This window comes from Taudactylus pleione, unplaced genomic scaffold, assembly GCF_031769625.1.
Source record: "Taudactylus pleione unplaced genomic scaffold, aTauple2 ptg000041l, whole genome shotgun sequence".
Classification (NCBI taxonomy): domain Eukaryota; kingdom Metazoa; phylum Chordata; class Amphibia; order Anura; family Myobatrachidae; genus Taudactylus; species Taudactylus pleione.
Genome location: NW_028284443.1, coordinates 15,933,370 through 15,954,836, shown reverse-complemented (window position 1 = coordinate 15,954,836; position 21,467 = coordinate 15,933,370). Strand labels below are relative to the sequence as shown.

The 21,467-nt window shown below is 39.5% G+C and overlaps 1 protein-coding gene across 4 annotated transcripts in view; it reads left to right on the top strand.

Moving 5' to 3' along the window:
- KCND2 (potassium voltage-gated channel subfamily D member 2) overlaps positions 1-11,446 on the top strand; it is a 456,159-nt gene extending 444,713 nt beyond the window's left edge. For all 4 annotated transcript variants that reach the window (XM_088456173.1, XM_088456155.1, XM_088456182.1 and 1 more), the window contains 2 exons: positions 8,882-9,132; positions 11,157-11,446. In XM_088456173.1, coding sequence (XP_088312299.1) covers positions 8,882-9,132; positions 11,157-11,334 — 429 coding nt within the window. In that variant the 3' untranslated portion in view covers positions 11,335-11,446. The remainder of the gene's footprint in view (positions 1-8,881; positions 9,133-11,156) is intronic.
- The last annotated feature ends 10,021 nt before the right edge of the window (positions 11,447-21,467 follow it).

Genomic DNA, 21,467 nt, shown 5'->3' with positions numbered 1-21,467 from the left:
ACAGTCTATTACATCTAGTGAGTTACTATGCAAACTCACCAAAGACTCGCTGCGTGTTCCAGGGAGTTTAATCTTGCTTAAAAATCGCACCCTATTACATTTACCCGTGTGTGTTCTCGTGTTAATTCAAAGACATAAAAAGGAGAGGGAAATGGTTTGATTTACAATCTTATTAGTGAGACACCGATTGTACTGTATGTTATGTATATCTAAATCTGTAAATAAATGGATATATATTAAGAAACGTTTATATATCATAGAAACTTTTCGAATTAAACATAATAACAGTATCAGTGACCTATATATCTGATGGATAATTAAGTGGCAAATGGAGTATACCAGAAAAAAAGTCGAAGATAGTAAGGTCTTCTAAAAAAGAGTCTGGGTTATCCTCACTGGAATTGTGGTATACATTTACAGAACATAATAAGTCCCTCTGGACAAATAGCCTTTAAATATAGCTGATTGTGTCTCACCACTCCTGAGGTATATGCCTGATTCCATATGGTCCCCAGAGAAAGAGGCTGTAATATCTACCAAAATAAACAGCCACAGACATATCCAAGTTGTGTAAGACTGTCTGGATAATAAATACTTTCTGCTTTTTTTGTGCGTTTCAGTGCTAACTAGCACTTTCATAAGAATGCTTACTCTCTCTCTGTCTCTGTATCTCTCTCTCTCTCTCTCACTCTCTATTTCTTGCTATCTCTCATGATCTCTTTTTCTTGCTAATATTTTTTCCTCACTTGCTCAATTTGTTATTCTGTCTCCTGTTTTCTCTTTCTGTTTCTCTGTATCTCTCTCTCTTTCTCCCTGTTTCTTTACCTTTACAGCTTTCTCTGAATCTCCTCGTATCTCTCTTTCATTCTTTTCATCCTCTCTTTCATTATCTCTATCACTCTATTTCATTTTTCCTCTCCTTTTAAATCCCTGACTGCTTTATTCTGCACAGACAATTGCTGTAATTCTACTTCAGTAGTTTTATATGGCTGCTTTCTTCAGTCAGTGTCATGTTTGCAAGATGCATTAGGCCAAATGCGGTTTTCAGGGGAATCATTCCGAGTTGACGACCATTTTTCAAGCTGCAGAATTTACTTACTTACACGCCTGAGTAATATATTACATTGATGTTAAGATTCTAACATTTTTAAATATCATTGCAATTTGTGCAAGTGGTCATAAAACCTACACAATGTAAGTGCAAAGCATAATTCTAGGTATCAGACATATTAGCTTCCGGATATTCTTCCTTAGACAAATGAATATATGGTTGTTTTCTAACAGAACTTTATTCATTATTTTAATAGAATTGAATGCAGGGTCAGTTTGGCCAACAGAGGTACAGGGGAAATCCCTGAGGGCCCACCCTCTCCTCTAGGGTCCCCCATCACATGTACAGTACATTAACTACAGAATTGCTGTTATGAATTTGTTATGAATTTGTTATATTGCCTGCCCTATCAGTATTTACTATATATTTATAAAGAGCCCAGCCCATGCACTATCAAATATTTAGCCAATCCTCTGTGGTGGCTGGCCACAACCCTTTCTGTTGGCTGACCACACAGCTTAAGCATGGGCCACTGCCTCTGCATCTCCCCAGTTGGCCCTTCATACCCCAGTCTGACACTGCTTGAATGTATACATAATATCACCTCTTTCCTGTCTCTTCACTAAGATGTACATGTTTAGCTATGATAGCACCATAGCAGGGCTCATAGGCATCCTGTGCCTTCACTTCAGCACAAATGATATAATGACATACTTAATAAGTTGTAAGATGGGCCCCATGCTTTTAATAATCTGCCCTGTTGATTTCTATTTAGCATATAAGGACCAGATGCTAGAAGTGTTATGTGCTTTACCTGCGTTCCATATAATTCCAAGTGTTGCCCATGGATTTTTCAAGAAGGTGCTCAATGGAATTTGTCATTGATAATATTTTATATATTCTAACAATGCATTTCTGATGGCTGATAAATGTGGGATATTACATAATATAAAACAATTATTTATATGTGCTGTTTAAACCTGATTATAAAATATTTTACAATAATATAAATTATTTGGTTCCATCCTAGTTTATCATTAACAGTATATCAATAAACTTTAATTAAACAGTGCATGCTGGTTTCAAAACCAAGTAATACCTCTGCAGGAACACAATAAAACTAATTACATACTGTATCAAAAACAGTTGTCAGCATGTATTATTGCTATTGCAAATCTGTATGTTCCTGTATCTAGCTAGCATATGAGGTAGTAGATCAAAGCAAGTAACCTTACACAACAGTATCAGGGCACCTCATTTTAGTAAGCTGTACATTTACACTCATCAGCCATAACATTTAAACCATCTGTCTAATAATGTGTAGTTACCCCTCTTGCTGCCGAAACAGCTCTGACCTGTTGAGGCATGGACTCCACAAGACTTCTGAAGGTGTCCTTTGGTATCTGGCACCAAGATTTTAGCAGCAGATCCTTTTACTCCTGTTAAGTTGCGAGGTGGGGCCTCCATGGCTCCGACTTGTTATTCCAGCACATGCCACATATTCTCAATCGGATTAAGATCTGGGGAATTCAACACTTTGAACTCTTTGTCACGTTTCTCCAACCATTCCTGAACAATTGTTGCAGTGTGGCAGAGTACGTTATCCTACTGAATGAGGCTACTGCCATCAGGGAATATCGTTGCCATGAAGGGTGTACAAAGGAATTCCTCTGTCAACGGCACACCATGGAGAGGGCCAAGCACTGCTGTTTTCAGTTCCGCGGCATCTACAACTTCAGCATCACTGCTCGGGACCTGTAGCCCTCTGACTGCAGCAGCATTGTGGGGGCCATGGGCCAGTTTTGACATTCACATGTCCATTGTAGGCACTTTCAGCTGTGGGCTGTGGACAAGGGTCAGCATAAATGTTATGACCTGCAACTACGCAGCCTCATACACAGCAAGCTGTGATGCACTGTGTGTTCTGATACCTTTCTATCATAGACACCATTAGCTTTTTAAGAGATTTGTGCTTAATGGCTTTTCTGTGGGATCAGACCAGATAGGTTAGAATGTGCTCTCCTTGTGCATCAATGAACTTTGGGTGCCCATGACCCTGGGCGCCGGTTCACCAGTTGTCCTTCTTTGAACCACTTTTGGAACACACTAATCACTGCATACTGGGAACAACCCGCAAGACCTGCTGTTTCGGAGTTGCTTTGACCCAGTCGTCTAGCCATCATTATTTGGCCCTTGTCAAAATTGCTCAGATCCTTATGCATCCCCATTTTTCTTGCTTCCAACACATCTACTTCAAGAACTTAATGCTCAATTACTGCCCAATATATCCCACCCCTGACAGGTGCCATTATAACGAGATTATAAATGTTATTCACTTCACCTGTCAGTGGATTTACTTTTAATGTTATGGTTAATGAATGTACAGTACATCTTTGTTTAAAAACAACACTGAAATGCAGATAACATATTGTGCACTGATTTGTCAGGTATGGAGACTGACATGTAGCAGTGGGATGCTTTCTAAACCACATGCAGGTAATCTTAAGTAGAATGGATGAACAGTAGTTAAGATAACATTAGGAATTATTTGGAAACAAAATAGAAAATAAGTAAGCCAGAGCCTAGTTAGTCATGTGCATTACATGGTACCAGCTGCATTTCTATATAAGTGCCCTACATGAATACAAAAACTGTTATCAGCACGTATCCATACTGCACTAATTGGCTATTACTAACCTCTTTTGTGTGTACAAACTATATCATCTTTAACGGAAAACCTTTACTAGTCTATGACAATGAAGAATAAAGGTATTGCTCCTGCCATTCAAAATTAAGAATATTGCCCTTGGTGCTGCTCCTAACACTGCTTAATAAATAGACCCCATAATTTTTTTTTTATCGTATAAGGATATTGATTCTCTTTTAAGAGATGTCCTAAAACATCCATTAAAGAATGTTGCCAAATATTGCTCCAGCAAAATGACATTGCACACATCCTGTACTTTGCATATGTGCTCAATTTAATTGTGTAAATGCTTTTGTGTCAGTGCCAAGATGTCGGCAGTCTAGTAGGAATGGTACAAAGGGTTTGTTCATTTAAGCCAGTTTTACACCTCTAGTAATGTAATACCGCAATTTAGAAAAAGAACAATTTGCCCTCCTATGAACTGAAAAGAGAAGGTTACATTTAATGGAATTGAACTGACAAAACTGTAAAAGGTTCATGAGTAGCAGAAGGCAATAAATAGTTACAACAAACGACATAAGGATACATACATAAAACTGAGGCAGTGGCATTAAATTGGAGACAAGTGTGGATTCTGCAGGCTTTCAAATAATGCACACACTACGTGAGAGGTGGGTAACTGGCATGTTTAATAATACCACTAATCACCACCAACCGATTCTTGTAAACTGACGGATATGAGGATAACAAAGGACATTCAGTGTGAATGGTGTTGATAAAAGTAGAAAGGGTGCATACTGTAATTAGGATCAATGCTTAAGGCAGTCGTTCCCAAACTGGGTGCCATGGGGCACTTGCGGGGATGCCATGGTTTGGTGGTCCAGGATCAAACCAAATTATTTATGGTCAATGTGATAGGCAAAACCAGTGATACTGGCTGCCAATCATAACATACACGGCCATAGAGAGCTCTGCTGGGCCTGGGTCATTGGGGGGGCTTGGCCTAATGTAAGAAGGCATGGCAGTGCCTCTTTAAAATAATGGAAAAATAGTATTTGCTCCACAGGGGGAGCTCCTCAGGCAGGGCCAAATCTGGGGGGGGGCACAATCAGTGTGATCGCTCCCCCACTTCCCCACACAGCTAGAGGAGACTGCTGCTCCATCAAGCCCAGGTAATTAGTACCCCCACCACATGGGTGCCCCTGATAAAATATGTGGACATACGAAAGTGCAACCCTTTCCACCACCACATAACTGATCCCTTGATTTAATATATTTTTCTGAATTTTTCAGTAAGAAATGGCTAGGAGTGCCATGAAAAAAATGCTGATAGTCTAGGGCTTTGTATTTCAAAAAAGTTTGGGAACCACTGGCTTAAAGCTTGATACACACGTACACAATCCTCAGCTATCAGGTGATCAGGCCAACGATTGTATAGGTGTGTACAATATGCAGGAGCGTCAGTCAATAAATGGCTTATAATGCGCCTGCAATGGTCAGGATCGGGAGGTCACATCTTATGTGCTGTTTAATATTTATCAGCCCCATCTCCCAATCCCATAAAGCCCATACACATTGAGCTATTTCTAGCACAGTGTGTACTGGGCTCACAGGAGGCTCACAGGGGGTCAAGCTGTGGACACAATACTCAGCTGATTGGGAGCGTATACCCAATCAGCTGAGTGATTGCAAAGGTGTGTACCCAGCTTAAGGAATGATAATGCAAGGTTTCATTGATAAGCTCTGAAGAGTGATAAAGTGAAGAGAGATAAAGTACCAACCAATCAGCTCCTATCATGTTACAGTCTGTGTTTGAAAAATGGCAGTTAGGAGCTGATTGGTTGGTACTTTATCACTCTCCACTTAATTACTCTCCAAGGCTTAGGGCCGTATTCAATTAGGTGTGAAAAGTCAGTTTCTGCGGAAAAGTATTGCGAGTGACGTCATTTCACCAGTCTGAAAATTTCCTCCGTATTCAATTTCAAATAGTTTTCGCGTACGCGAAAATGCAATGCAATGTAATAGACGAAAAAGTTTTGCCTATAAATACATGTCGATAAAAGTGCAGAATTGGGGTTTTGGGGTGCAAACTTTGGAAACCCCGTCTGCACCCTTGGGACAGTCACCCAAAGGTAAACTGCAGAGAAAAAAGTTTAAAAAAAGTCTTTAGATAACTCCAAACAAGAACTTTCATTTTGGGGGTGAAAAAGTCCAAAGTTGGGGGACAAACTTAAAACTAGCTAAATAGACTCCAGGGGGATCCCCAAGTATGCCCCAGGTGTTTTTAAGTTTGCAGCTGCTTGCGGCAGGTGGATTTTTAACAATTTTTAAAACTACACTTTAGCAACTTAAAAATATGCTAGCACCCATTTTCAGGTACCCCAAATTTGCTGGGACTACTTATTTTGTTCCAAAAAAACAGCTAAATGCTATTCTTCACCACTTATGCAAAAATGCGAAATGAGAGCATTTAAGTACCCCAAATACCTTCAGCAGGGCTATTCAGGGGTATCTAGAGTGATCCCCAATGTCAGTCCATCTTTTGGGGGGTGTCAGGCTGATTTCCCCAAATCTGACAGGACTTTTCCCATGTTACAGTTTCGCCGGGTCCCGTTTTCACAGATTTCTAATTGAATACGGGGAAAAGCAGCACAGACGGCGTAATGGTTTTTCATTACTGCCTCACAGCAATGAGGTCATGAGTTCAATTCACACCATGGCCCTAACTGTGCGGAGTTTGTATATTCTCCCTGTGCTTGCGTGGGTTTCTTCCGGGTACTCCGATTTCCTTCCTCCCAGTTTTACTCCAAAAATATACTGGTAGGTTAATTGGCTCCTAACACAAATTACCCCTAGTGTATATGTGTGTGCGCATGTGACAGGGAACATAGATTGTAAATTCCAATGGGGTAGGGATGGATGTGAATGGCCAAATATTCTCTGTGAAGCGCTGTGGAATATGTGTGCGCTATATAAATAACTGGTAATAAATAAATAAAAAGCGGGCACGCGTGCAATACTTTTTCACATTGAAAGCCAGCGATGTAGGCGAAAAGTCCAGCATGCAAAAAGTATGTGACTTTTCACAGCTAATTGAATATGTCCCTTAGTAGTAGTACATCTCCCCCTAACTCTCTACTAGCTTTGTACATTTAGGGCCTCATTTATAAATGAGTTTTATCATTCACAACAAGTTTGGAAAATGACAGCTGGGAGCTGATTGGCTGGAGCACAATTTATCATACATAGCAACGAGTTTTATCGTTTGTTGTGAATGATAAAACTTATTGATAAATGAGGCCCTTAGACCCTTAAATTTTCACCTACTCTTCTTTCCAATAGTACATTTGTTCCATCAGGTTGGATGGAAAACAAAGTTGACAGCAATTTTAAAATCATTCCAACTATTCTCTATGGCAGAGTCTCCCAAACTCTGCCATTACAGTTCAGGTTATAAGAATATCCATGCTTGTGTCCAGATTGTTAATTCAAATTGTCTGATGTACTAATTAAGTCACCTGTGCTCAAGCATATCCTTAAAACCTGGACTTTAATGGCAGAGTTTGGGAAACTCTGCTCTATGGGATTAAAGTCTAGGCTTGACAGTGCCACAAAAGCACATTGGGGCATACTTGCCCGCAATATGACTGCGGAGGAGGCAGCCAGATCGGCATAGCAGGGGAGCATGACGCTAATTTGGGGGCAGATCGGGGGTGTGACTGCACGATCGCATCATTGGCTCCCCAAGACCGCCCACTTACAAGGGGGAAGCGGACGCTACTTTTTTTTGTTTTGCTGCCAACTCAGAATCAGACCACTATGTGTTTTTTTTTTGCTGTGAATGTGCTTTGATTCTTTAAAGTCTATCATGAAAAATTAAAATAGTAAAAATAAATAAAATAAAATGTTATTATGGGGCCTATTTTCTATATTTGCAGCTATGTCCCCGAAAACACTCGTTTTCGGTGCTTAACTGCAAATATTTAGTATGCCCCAGATGTATTAAGGAGAGACCGCAGCAGGTATCTCCGATACCTGATCTGATCCCTCCATTCCCACAGGTAGCCGCATCCCCCATAGGTTTCTATAGGGACTCCTCCGGAACCCTCCCCTGGCAATGGCCGCCGCACATGTGCAGTCAGCGGGACTGCGCATGCGCGGCAGTCTTGGCGGCTCTCAGCACATCGCAGGGACGGGCTCCTTTTGGAGCCCCTCTCCCTGCATGTTCTGGATAATGCATCCCGGCAATATGATCGCATCTGCAATGCGATCATGGGCGGTACTGGCATGTCCAGATCGCATTGCAAGTGCGATCATTAATAAATGGGGTCCTGTGTGACTTACCACACAACTATGTTTTCCTTTTTAAATGTCCGTACTTATTAATACAGCTAATTAGAGTTTTCTGTAAATAAATGGCATTGTTTCATTTCTGTAAAAACCTTAAGTAAGAGATTCATAGGTGTAGAGATGAATTTGGTAATGTTACACTATAAAAAAACTGAAAGTTAGAAGGACCCTTAATCTTATTTTTTATTGAGGTTATTCTGCAGTTACAACTTAGTAGCTCTCTGAATGCGATGTAATTGAGATCTCGGCGGTCGGGATGCTGGTGCTCAGACACCAGTCAGAATCCCGGCTACCGGCATCTTGGCGGTAAGTATTAGGGTTAGGGGTTGGGTTAGGGTACTTACTGGCAGGTGTTGGTATTTGAACCCTGTTGGGATGCCAGCGTCGTAATCCTGAGCGCCGGCATACCATACCCAACCCCTTCTGAATGTGTAGTGGACATTTTACTGTAGCACTACGTGTAGAGAGGATAAAGAAATCAGGTCAGAATCTAGGTATAAACTTCACCGCTTGTACATTTTGAGAAAAAAAAAGCCTATGCAAGTGATCCAAAACATAATGGCCCAAAGTCTTTACATATTTGTGAGCAATGAAACAGGAATTATGTTGATCTCTGTGTTCAACATGTGGTCATATTGTTAAACCTCATATAATACTATTCTAGGAGTATATTATGCTCTTTTATATGGTAAGAGGTGCATAAATTATAGATATATCCTTGTAAGTATTTAATGTCATCATGCATATATTAGTATCAGAATTTCTTGGGTTTCTTGTGCTGCCTTTTTATATGAATTCTGAATTATTTATGTCTATATCTTTTTACGGCCTAGAATCATGAGTTTGTGGATGAACAAACCTATGAAGACAGCTGTATGGAAGTGTCTACCATAAATAAACCAAGGAACCACAGTCCTTCTTTGTCATCACAACATGATGGGAGCAGTTTTTGCTGCTCTAGACGGAATAAAAAAAATCTGCATATTCCGAATGCTAATGTTACAACCTGCAGCCATCAAGGCAGTCTTCAGGAGCTCAGTGCTGTCCACATCCAATGTCTGGAGAGAACTCCTTTATCAAACAGGTATTGCTTCTGTTTGTTATTTTCATTTACTCTTGATTAACTTATTTATTTGCTTCCTTACCCCTTTATTTTGACTGCAATAAAAATGTTCTGCTATATACTGTATTATTCTGAAATGTGAAACTGTGAAATCAGGAAACACAGGTTGTAATGTACAATATTTTGTTTTGCAAGACTGAGGGTTGCGAACAGAAGTGTTAATGTCTCACAGGTTGGTCGCGTGTCTGCAATTGAATAGCTCTTGGCACTTTACATAGAGTCAATCCATGACTAATTCCATCTGCTCCTATACATTTTTCTGCTGCACATTTTTTGTATAATTGTATTACTTAAATCATTGATCAGTAATCCTATGATCTTCTAACCCATTTTTAGGCAGCTAGACCCGAAGCTTGTCGTTAATGCATATTTTGTGGCTCCTTTTAGAGGCAACGCCACACAAGAATGTGCAGTCAGTGCAAGCATTAGAGAACCAGGGGTAAATTTACTAAGATAGGAGTTCTATTAAGAAGTGACGTTGCCCATAGCAACCAATCAGATTCTACTTCTCATTTATCTAGCACCTTCTAGAAGATAATACCTGGAATCTGATTGGTTGCTATGGGCAACATCACTTCTTAATAGAACTCTCATCTTAGTAAATTTACCCCCCAGTGTAGAGAAGATGTAAAAGTAGAGAATAGTAAAAAAAAAATATATATATATATATATATATATATATATATATATAAAGTGTGATATTTGAGTCATGTAAACAATGTGCTAACTGAATACATTGCCAGTCCTGAGATGAAACAATGTACACTTGGATCGATGCAGCAGTAGATAAAAGTAGCCTACAGATGTGTCCTCATACACCTAGTATCTATATGTCATAGGACACAAGACACCCAGCATGATTGAGGCACTCCAAGACGAGAAGCATACCGCAGTTTTCACCAATCAAAGTTTTTGTTTGTTTGATTTTTTTTTGGGGGGGGGGGGGTGTCTTTAAAAAAGCAAGTAAAGTACCTTTTAGGCATACATCTTGGCCATCCTCCTGCAAATCATTATGTCCTGTAAAAAATCTTTCTGCATGGGAGAAAGGTATGGCTACCAATCACACTCGCAGACTCTCTGAAATCACATTTATAAACATATTAATAATTACCTGTATAAATTGCTTTCCATAGTTTCCATTCCCACTGTTTATGGGTATTGTGTTCTGTATTGGAAGCCTCTGTGGTTATGTGATGGCAAAAATGAGCGAAAGAAAGTGGAGCATTTTAGCATACATGAGCATACTGAGTAATCTGGGGCATTCCAAAGCCTCTCTGCTCACTACATCATGTGCCATGTGACTGTGGATACCATGGCAATCACGTGGCACTTTGTGAACTTTATACAACTATAAATCAATAACAACAGCCTGTAGAATAAAACCAACAAATAAAATGGTAATTACCAAGCTTTTCCCTGACTGCCACAATGATATATGTGGGGAAAAATGCACCTCATTTTAATTATTAATTATATATTTGTATTTTGAAATACCATATGCAATGCTATACTAGCACCTTAGTTATCTTCTAAGCCTACTTTTTGCAGACAGCGCTCAATGGAAAGCAGCTGATAATTTCACCTTAAAGTTGGTGTTGAAAATGAAAGATTTTTGTTTGGCAATAAGGCTCTTTGATTACATGCAAAATGAGTTACCCCTTCATGTTTGTACTATCTCTGCAACTTGTAATTAATTTTAATGTCTTGCTCCTAAAGTAACCTCATTGCAGACAATTAAGTATGCAGATGTACTTAATGCAAGAAACTAGTTATAAATATGCAATTCCCTTGTTTGCCCCAATCCACCCATCTTCCAGATCAAAAAATCGGTCTTTCAATGCCTATCTGCCATGCAAATCTATTCACTGTTGCATAAAATGAAGTACAACTAGTGCAAAAACAAGAGAAAAAAAGCTTTGTGCTGTACCACACAATTTATTTATTTTGTGCTTTTGTAAAAGACACCCTTTGTATTTCTTTTACAGCCGGTCCAGTCTAAATGCCAAAGTGGAAGAACACCTTAAGCTAAATTGTGAGCTGCCATATGTCACCACAGCAGTAATAAGCATGCCGACACCGCCGGCGACAACACCAGAGGAGGACGGTAGATCAGAGTCCCCTGATTACTCACAAAGGAACATTGTAAGAGTGTCAGCACTATAAGCCCTGTTCAAATAGGGTTTTTTCTTACAGAATAAATGAACATAAAAGCTGCAATCAGCTCAGAAGGAAATGAAAGCAGCAACATTTTTCTGAGATCTTGAAGCAGCAAATTATTTGCATACTAATAAAAGAAACACTGAATAATGCAATGGGACTGTAGAACAGATCTTCCAAACGAGTATATGTGTGGCTACATACATGAGCACAATGAAAGATCGCCCATTGATTTTTTTTATTATTATTTTTGCTTTATTTTCTTTATCAAATGCAACATTTTTTATATGAAAATAAAAACACACCCCGAAAATGAACTCTTTTGAAGTACAAAAACCATCATTACAGCAATGGAAACATTGTGCTTTCACTAGAGGGAACATTGAACGTTTCATGGCATAACGAGTATGAAGGAACATGCGTAGCCAGTATATTTGTACTCATTTAATGACATCAGTAATGCATGCAGCTATTCTTCAAAGCAGGGATTTATGATCATTTATGTTATTTCCATCAAACATTATTTTAGAAAAAAACCTTTCAGTGCTCTGAAAAAAAACAACTGGATGAATAATGTTTACAGTATCAAAAACAAAAGCATTTTGGGAACAGAACAGTATTTATTATATCACCACTGACTTACATTGTGTGTTGTACATAAATATTGTTTTTGTAGTTGTTTTTTTTTGTCTAGTTATCTTGTTTTGCAACAACTGCAATAATTGTGTGTTTGTTACATCAGAGGTCTATGTTTGTTTTCTAATTAACATGTATCGATGAAATGTAGGTATTGACAATGGGAAATAATATCTGTACTGTACATACAGATTGCCTACACTACTACTGTTAATTTGTATTTATGGAAAAGAAAACCTGAATTTGAGCAAAGATAATAGCTATATTAGCTCAGTGGCATTTTTACATGAAATATTTTTAAAGAACTCATTGAGTCTGGAACATGCATGATAAATGATTGTAATTGGTCTGGAATGCTTGTGATGTTACACTTATTATTTTGTAGTGTTGGTGGTGTCAGTTTTGATGTTTACCATTAATATAAAAACATATTTTACTTTAAGAGAAGCACTCTGTCCTAGGATACAAACATTTATACAAACAGCAGTCACTCCATATCCAGAACGTGAATACATTCAGTCTTGGTTAAGATACAATGCATGACCACAAGTAACCATTGCAGTTCCATGGCCTAAGACAGGTTTGGACATCCTGTGACCCTCCTGCTGCTAAGTAACCTGTAAATCAGCATGCCCTATCCATTAGATTTGTTCAAGTTCCTGTCTGGGACTACGTAGTCTACAATTTCAGAAGAGACAAAAGTTGCTTCCCTCTTTGTCTAAAGTAACAATGTGAGAGGATATTCTTGGCTGATGCACCTATTAGTTGAGTGACAAAATATTACCGTTTGGGGGGAATAATAATCCAAAACAATGGATCATGACTGTCCAGAAGCTTTCACAGTAAAAAGGTATGGTTACATTCACACCTCAGAATACAACCTGTATATTTTCTCTACTAACCAATTTGCATTTACAGTTCAACTACAGTATAAAATCCTTCCTTCCTTCCTTCCTTCCTTCCTTCCTTCCTTCCTTCCTTCCTTCCTTCCTTCCTTCCTTCCTCCCTCCCTCCCTCCCTCCCTCCCTTCCATTTTTCCCTCCCTCATTATTGTCAATAAAATACATTCCAGTACATGTATTCACTATGTGATTTGCTGGTGTCCACATGCTAACAGAGCTTTCTAACCTGCAGCTTTCTAGTAATCAGTTGTCTGATGGACTTTATGGGTATACTGTATATATGCCTTTTGTTCTTTGTTCTTTTCTTCCTTTATTTCATGTTCTTAGCAATTAAGAATAACATTAAAGGGCATAAATAGGACTTTAGAGAGCAGGAGAGGAACACAAGGAGATTATGGGTGAGTAAGGGCAGTATTATGGAGTAACATTACAAATTATAGTAAATAATAATAACAGAATAGTACAGTTGCTTAAAACCTAGAGCAGAAAACAGAAATAGCTGATCTGAAAACACCTTTGTGACATTTCATGAATTGATAAAAGCATCATTGGCATATTTGTGACAAATTGTGACAATAGGAATGTGTTGCCAGTATATCCAATGGTCTAGATCAGGAATTCATATTTAAACATTTCAGTAGTGAAAAAATGACATTTATAAAGGATGAAAAATAGTACTCTCCATGGCACACCTGCCACAGACCCAGGAATCCAGTTCAATGCTCTATGTAGCTTCATATAGTTTACACCAGCCATTGATTCTAGTATCAACCAAGTGGTACCCTAAGTATAAAATACCATATTAATATATGACTAGATACTGACTGTTTTTAGAATAGATTCTGCACAATACCAAAACCAAATTGGCTGCAATGCTGAAATTTGATTATCCCATTGACATGAGTTTTTCAAAAGTCAACGAAGTGAGCCAGTAACTTTAGTGATATATACAAGGGTTGTTCAAAAAGTAATGCCTAAATGCTCACAACTAAACTTTTATTATAGATACAGATTTGAAAATTTGCAGTAAAATACTTTGAAGTCTTAGTAACAGAATGACTCTAATCAAAATATTCACCATCTGCCCTCAAACATTTTCTCCACCTCTCAACCCAAGCTGTGAATCCACTTTGGAAAAATTCCAGTGGTTGGTGTTTGATCCAGGAAACGTATGACGATTTTAACAATCTCTAGGTCTTCAAAATGTTGACTCCGGAGACAGTATTTGAGAGGGCCAAACAGATGAAAGTCAGAAGGGGCCAAATCAGGACTCTATGGTGGATTTGGCATTATTGCCCATCCCATTTTGGCAATGGCCGCAGATGTTGCCATCGAAGTGTGAGGTCTGGCATTGTCGTGGTGTAAGATGACATTCGACAGTGGAATTGTTGACCTTTTTTTGCAGATGGCTTCTTTCAGCTTCTTAAGTGTAATAATGTATCGATCACTGTTGATTGATTGGTTTGGTTACAAGTAATCGATGAGAATAACACCTCGGCAATCCCAGAAGAATGTGGTCATAACTTGGTTTACGGATCGCTGTGATTTAAACTTTTTTGGCCTAGGTGAACTTGGGTGTTTTCATTGTTTTGATTGGGCCTTTGTTTCTGGGTCATAAAGGAATACCCAGGTCTTGTCTCCTGTAGTTACATTTTTTAAAAATGTCTCAGGGTTGGATTCAAAGTTGGTCAAAAGGTCATTGCACACTTCTACCCTCTGGGCCTTATGATCCCTGGTTAATTGCTTTGGAACCCATTTAGCACACACTTTCCAATATCCCGAATCATTGATTAGTGTTTCTACAGTGCCATGGCTACATTCAAGTTCATCACTGATATCTCTGATGGTCTGATGGTCACACAATGGTCTTTCTGAAAAATGGCATCAACTTTGTGTTGGTTCTCTGCTGTCACTGCAGTTGATGGTCTGCCACCACAAGGTTTGTCGCACATGGATGATTCTTCCGATTGAAAAAACTTAATTCACCTTCTGATATTGCTATAGTCAATTGTACGCTCACCATACACTTTTTTCAGTCTTCTGTGTATTTCTGTAGCACTGCTGCCTTTTTTTTCCAGAAATTCAATGATGGCTCTTTGTTTCATCTTGGATTCCATGGTATTTCTTGGACTACCTAAACAAAAATACATATATAGCTAGCAGACATATTAAACTACAAACTGACAAAGTTTCAAATAAATGTTGCATATTATTTTAGAGTTATGATCATTTAGGCATTACTTTTTGGACAACCCTCGTACATAGAAAGTTGTTATGTGTATAATATCCAGATATCACATGGTATTTTTTCCATTTCCTGCCCTACATTTTAAATTACACCTGAATCAGTAAATATATACATTCACTTTTTTAACAAACCATGATTTATTTATGACCTGCAAACCAGCAAAGCCATACATCATGAACTGTCCAGCCATTTCACTAATCGCTCTGATTGAGTAACAATCCTGGACATGGAGGGGAACATCCAGTTACCTCCCAATATCTGTATATATATTGTCATGCTGCCGGGAGTTACCATAACCTTTAAACAAAATTATGACAACTCAGAAAAACAACAAGCATGATAACATTTTTATAGCATAAACTTGATTATGTGTCTCATCATAACACATACCAAAGAGTTACAGATGAGTTACAGTTGTATCACTGTAATTACTAACAACAAAATATTCAAATAAATGCTTGATTTATCATCAAAATGTTATATAATTTATATTTATGTTTAAATGTAGATATAGGGAGGATATGGCTGTTATCTGTTTATATGTTTAAAAGTTTACATTATTACCATTTTATATTTGGATAAATGTTTGTCCATGGTAGGTACAGTAGCTTTTCCGTTGTCATTATGGTAGATTGTCACCATCAGCTTTAATGACATGTCACCTTGGGTATAGCCACATGAAGGCTCTTCTTGGGTGTGCTGGCAGGTTGAAGTGTGAAGGAGCACAATACATTATACACATTTTTCATGCTCCTGTATGATAGATTTGGCTAATATTTTGGTCATATATCCTAAATTTGACAAAAAAAGTTATAAAAAATCATCATAGTTTTTACTATATATCTTTATACTTTCATGATATTGCCTGATTAACTTATGTGTGATCATGAAATATTCATTAATATTATAATATTTGTCCAAATTTTGCAGAGAATGTAGGAATTTGCTTTCTTATGTTAAAATGAAGCATGAGCATAAAGGAAGATTGTGTACTGTAGGTGTTAAACGTTTCAATCTTATTAAACTATGAAATAACATATATTTCAATCAATATTTCATTGTGTTATTATTGTGTTAACATTCCCCATGTGGTGAGGTTTTACAGCTCTCAATTTACCAGTTTTCGCTAGTAAATCTCCACGAAATGTTACATTCCATTAAAAAAACAACACTGAAATTTCTATCATTATCTAAATGAAAGGACATTTAAATTGCATTTATTACTATTCACATTTGTAAAACCTTTTTCTTTAGATCAGCGTAATAAGGATGGCTATATGTTTCTGTTTCCCTATTTGGTTATAAGCATATATTTGAAAGAATTGTGAAATGAAAAGCAGGTTTCTATTCCTAGAATCAGTTGTTTAACACTCTAATATGGAAATATTAAGCAAAGGCATTGTTATGAACATACAATATTATACTGCTAAGCATCTGCAATTCTTTTTCTTCCCTTGTTTATTTATTGGATATTGGGGGAGATGTATCAAACATTAGATAGAGATAAAGTGGTGAGAGATAAAGTACGAACCACTCAGCTCCTGTCATTTTTCAAGCACAGGGCCAGATTAATTACGGATCGCAACTGCAATGCAGTCGGCCGATTGTTGCGTTCTACACATGCCTATGCTTCGCAGTGCGCGAACCAGCTACTGCAATCAGGACTGCGATCGCAGTGACTATGCAGACCCATCGCAGAGTGATTGACAAGAAGTGCCATTTGTTGGAGGTGACAGGCGGGTGTTCATAAATTATCCACTGCGATGCCATATACAGCCTGAGTACTCATAGTGTGCGACAAGGTTAGCAATTTCTAAGTAAGGTCATCGCTTCTGCAAGTGTGCGTGAGGCTGCGATGGTACTCAATGTTACCGATGGTTTTGCAGTGTTGCTAAGGATTACTGATGTGTGTAAGATAAAGTGGGCATCCGGCAGAGCGATCGCAGTGGATTAGCATACTATCGCAGTGAGACTGCGTGCGTAATCGCTATTGTAATCGCAGTTGCGATCTGTAATGAATCAGGCCCACAGCCTGTAAAATAGCAGTTAGTGGGTGATTAGTTGGTATTCCACTTTATCTCTCTCCAAGAATTGATACATCGTCCCATGGGCGTTTTGAAAGCGTGAAAACAATTTATTGAACTCTTTTTTTTTTACTTTTTGTCAATTTATTGTAAAGAGTAAATCCCATTAAAAAAATCAATGTATCTCCCTTATGTTTATAGAAATAATTTTGTATAGTGTCTGTCTCTGCTTCTATATTCAGTAAACTACAGCATGTGATAGAACTCTTGCACACTGTATAGTACTTTTTTCTTTGTGTAGACACATTTTGCATTACCCTGTGATTGTTTCACAGTTGATGGAGACTACTACAATTTCCGGAATCTACACTAAACAAAGCATACGAGCTCATCCAGCTGATGATGGATGAGCCGTATCTGTAGGTGTATCATTTAAATGTGTGATATGTATTGTAACTTGTTTGTGTAAGTACATATGTCTTATGTCTTATTACAACATATAAGAGAAACTTACCTGTTTATTGTGGCAACAACAAAGCAATTACATCTTTATGGCAATGGTACAATATAATTAGATTGGAAGCATTCCAGGTCATTTTGTCACAGCATATTCTCGATACCTTAAATATTTCTCTCACCAGTTATTCACAGTTTAAATTGAAGCTTCATGCCTGGGCAAATGAAATTCTTGTTTTAATAGCATGAAGTTAATATAAAGTTAGAGTCATATTCAGTGGCGGATTTTACCTAGCGGCTACGGGGCTGCAGTCCCCCCAGTAAAATCCGCTGCTTCAGTGAGTCAGTTGCAGTCAGTGACTGCACTGGCTTCACAGTAACAAGCGGTGGCTTCCCATTGGTAGTGCCACCTGCCAGTCACACAAAGAACAGACAGTCGAAGGAGGAGCTGTCTCCTCCCCCTGGGATTGCCAGTGCGGGCTGCAATTAGTAGAGAGCGGCTTCCAGTGGAAGCCACTGCTCTGCCTTTCGGGCAGCCCTACATGGCTTCTCGGGTCTGCTTTTAATGCAGTCCCCAGAAGCCAGTGTTATGCCGGGCTCGGTGCCTGCCAGATTTACTGCACAGGTGCCAGGACTTGGCCAGCGATGGCTAGACCAACGGCTGCCCCTCCTCTGGTAAGAGGGCAGTAGCTTCTGCTGATCATATTGTTTTTATCACAGGAAAGCATTATTACAGTATATCTTTATATAGATATCTCTTATATTATCCTGATATTATCAGGAGGTCTTATAGCTTCTACATAGCCTATGTCATGGGCTGAGGAACTTGGAGTTGTATACCCGAACTGGGTTGTAAGACAGAGACACCTGAACCAGTAGGTAGGTTGAAACTGGATGGTTTAATGTAGTTTCTGCTCATACAGTAATAGAGGAGACAGTGATATAAGATGTATAATAAAGTCCTCTGTGCAGAGATAATGCAACTAGAAGATACTGAATAACACTGTAAAACAAAAGTGTCTGATTAGTAACTGGACTCAGGAATGGAACTGTAGGAAGAAACTGTAGACTTGGAACTGAAAGAACTTGAGGAATTAGACTTCGACTCCTGACTGGAACAACGAGGATAGAACTTGTAGAACTGGGAATTTGACTCCGGACTGGAGTAATGAGGATTGAACTTGTAGAACTTGGAATTTAACTCCAGACTGGAGTAATGGGGATTGAACTTGTGGAACTTGGAATTTGACTCCGGACTGGAGTAACGAGGATTGAACTTGTTGAACTTGGAATGTGACTCCGGACTGGAGTCACGTGGGATGAACTTGTAGAACTTGGAATGTGCCTTCGGACTGGAGTAATGTATAATGAACTTGAAGAACTTGGAATATGACTCCAGGCTGGAGTAACGTGGAATGAACTTGAAGAACTTGCAATATGACTCCGGGCTGGAGTAACGTGGATGAACTTGAAGAACTTGGAATAGGACTCGGGGCTGGAGTAACGTAGATAACACACAGGGAACACAGGAACATAGGTAAGAACTGAGAAATAGCTTTGCTATGCTAGGAAGCATAGTATCACAACGGGAGCTCAGGAACATAGGTCATGCAGCAGCAATGGACATTGTTGCACTGGCAACCAGCATGTATTACAGGAAGGTCTTTTCTACCATCAGGCTGAAGCGGACTGGCTGATGCAATTTGAGATGGCTGCTGACTGGATGCACGAGTATCACTTGACCTGGTCCAAGATGGCAGCACACATGTACTGGAAAGCTTGTATACTGGCGCGCTGTGCGCACATGGATCTGCAGCAGAGGGACACAGGCAACAGCAGGGATGCTGCAGATGATCCACAAGCAGAGGCCCTGCATCAGAGATTACTGGCATAGCAGGCCGATGACTCAGTGGGCAGCGATGGCACAGCTGTAAGGGAAGTTGCAGGGATCTAGGATGGAGGTCTCTAACATGGTTTGTGACAGTACCCCCCTTTTTAAAAGTGGACTCTGGACACTTTCTTGGTTTGTGGGGAAACTTGGAATGGAAGATTTGAATGAGATGAGGAGCATGAACATCAGTGGCGAAGACCAAGTCCTCTCTTCTGGGCCATAGCCCTTCCAATCAATGAGATATTGGAGTCATCCGTAACAACAGCGGGAATCCAGGATCTTGTTAACTTCGAATTCTTGTCCACGTTGAATATGGACACTAGGAGGCTTGGGGATAACTCTCTGGAATTTGTTCAAGATGAATGGCTTCAAAAGTGACACATGGAAGGAATTAGGAATTCGCAAAACAGAAGGTAATTGCAATTTGACATCCACAGGATTGATCATTCTTTCTACAGGAAACGGGCCAATAAATCGCGGAGCAAGCTTCATGGATGGAATCTGAATTCTGAGGTTCCGAGTAGATAACCATACTCTGTCTCCAGGCTGAAACTTTGGAGCGGCCCGTCTCGATCTGAAAATCTTTTGTAGCGCACAGAAGCCTTCAGTAGCAAAGAATGCACCTTACCCCAGATAAGATGTTGAAGAGTATCTTTAACAGCCAGTACATCAATAGTCGGTTGCAACGGGAAACCAGGTAAATGAGGATGATGACCATACACAGTATAGAATGGGGTATTCTCAGTGGAAGAGTGGTAATGGTCATTATGGGCAAACTCAGCCCATGGCAGAAGCTCCAGCCAATCTTCTTGAGAGGATGAGATGAACAAACAAAGGAACTGCTCAAGATCTTGGTTTACCCTCTCTGTTTGCCCATTAGTCTGGGGATGATAAGCCATGGAGTCTTGAGTTTCACTTGAAGGGCTGAGCATAGGGATCTCCAGAACTTTGCCACGAACTGAACTCCTCCATCAGAGATAATCGCTTGGGGAAGGCCATGTAATCGGAAAATCTTTTCAATAAAAAGTTGTGCAAGCTGGGATGCAGATGGCAAACCTGTAAGGGGAACGAAGTGAGCCATTTTAGAGGACCTGTCAATGATGACCCATATGGTGTTATGACCCTGAGATGGAGGCAATTTCATGATGAAATCCATAGATAAGTGGGACCAGGGCTGTTGAGGAACATCCAACGGATACAGCAGACCGGGAGACGTTCATCTAGAAATCTTGTGTTGGGCACATTTGATACAGGAAGCAACAAAGTCTTGGACGTCTGCTTTCAGGGTAGGCCACCAATAGGACTATTGAATAAACTTGACAGTCTTCTCCACCCCAGTGTGTCCAGAAAATCAAGAAGCATGCACCCAATGAAGTAACTGCTTACATAGATCTGGAGCAATGAAGGTCTTCCCCCAAGGAGGGTCAGGAGAGAGCTTAGTGGAAGCAAATGATGTAGGATCTAGGATTGGAGGAGAGAGTTTCTGGACTTGATCTTGTTCTGAGTTCAAAGACTGAGATAAGGCATCAGCCTTAGTATTCTGAGGACCTGGACAATAGGATAGTTTAAAATCAAAGCGAGAGAAAAACAGTGCCCATCTGGCCTGTCTGGGATTCAAACAGCGAGCTGTTTGCAAATAGAGCAAATTTTTATGATCGGTGAAAACTGAAATGGGGTACTGAGCCCCTTCCAACAGATAATGCCATTCCTCTAGGGACAGTTTAATCGAGAGAAGCCCTTGGTCTCCAATGGAGTAGTTCCTCTCTGCAGGTAGAAATCTTCGGGAGAAGAAACAACAGGGGTGTAACTTCCCATCGTTGAATTGTTGGCAGAGAACAGCTCCTACCCCTTCCATAGAGGCATCTACATCCAGAATTAAGGGGCAAGTCAAATCGGGTTGCTTCAACACTGGTGCTGTGATGAAGGCTTGTTTTAACTGATAGAAAGCAGAGGTAACTTCAGGAGACCAAATACTGGGGTTC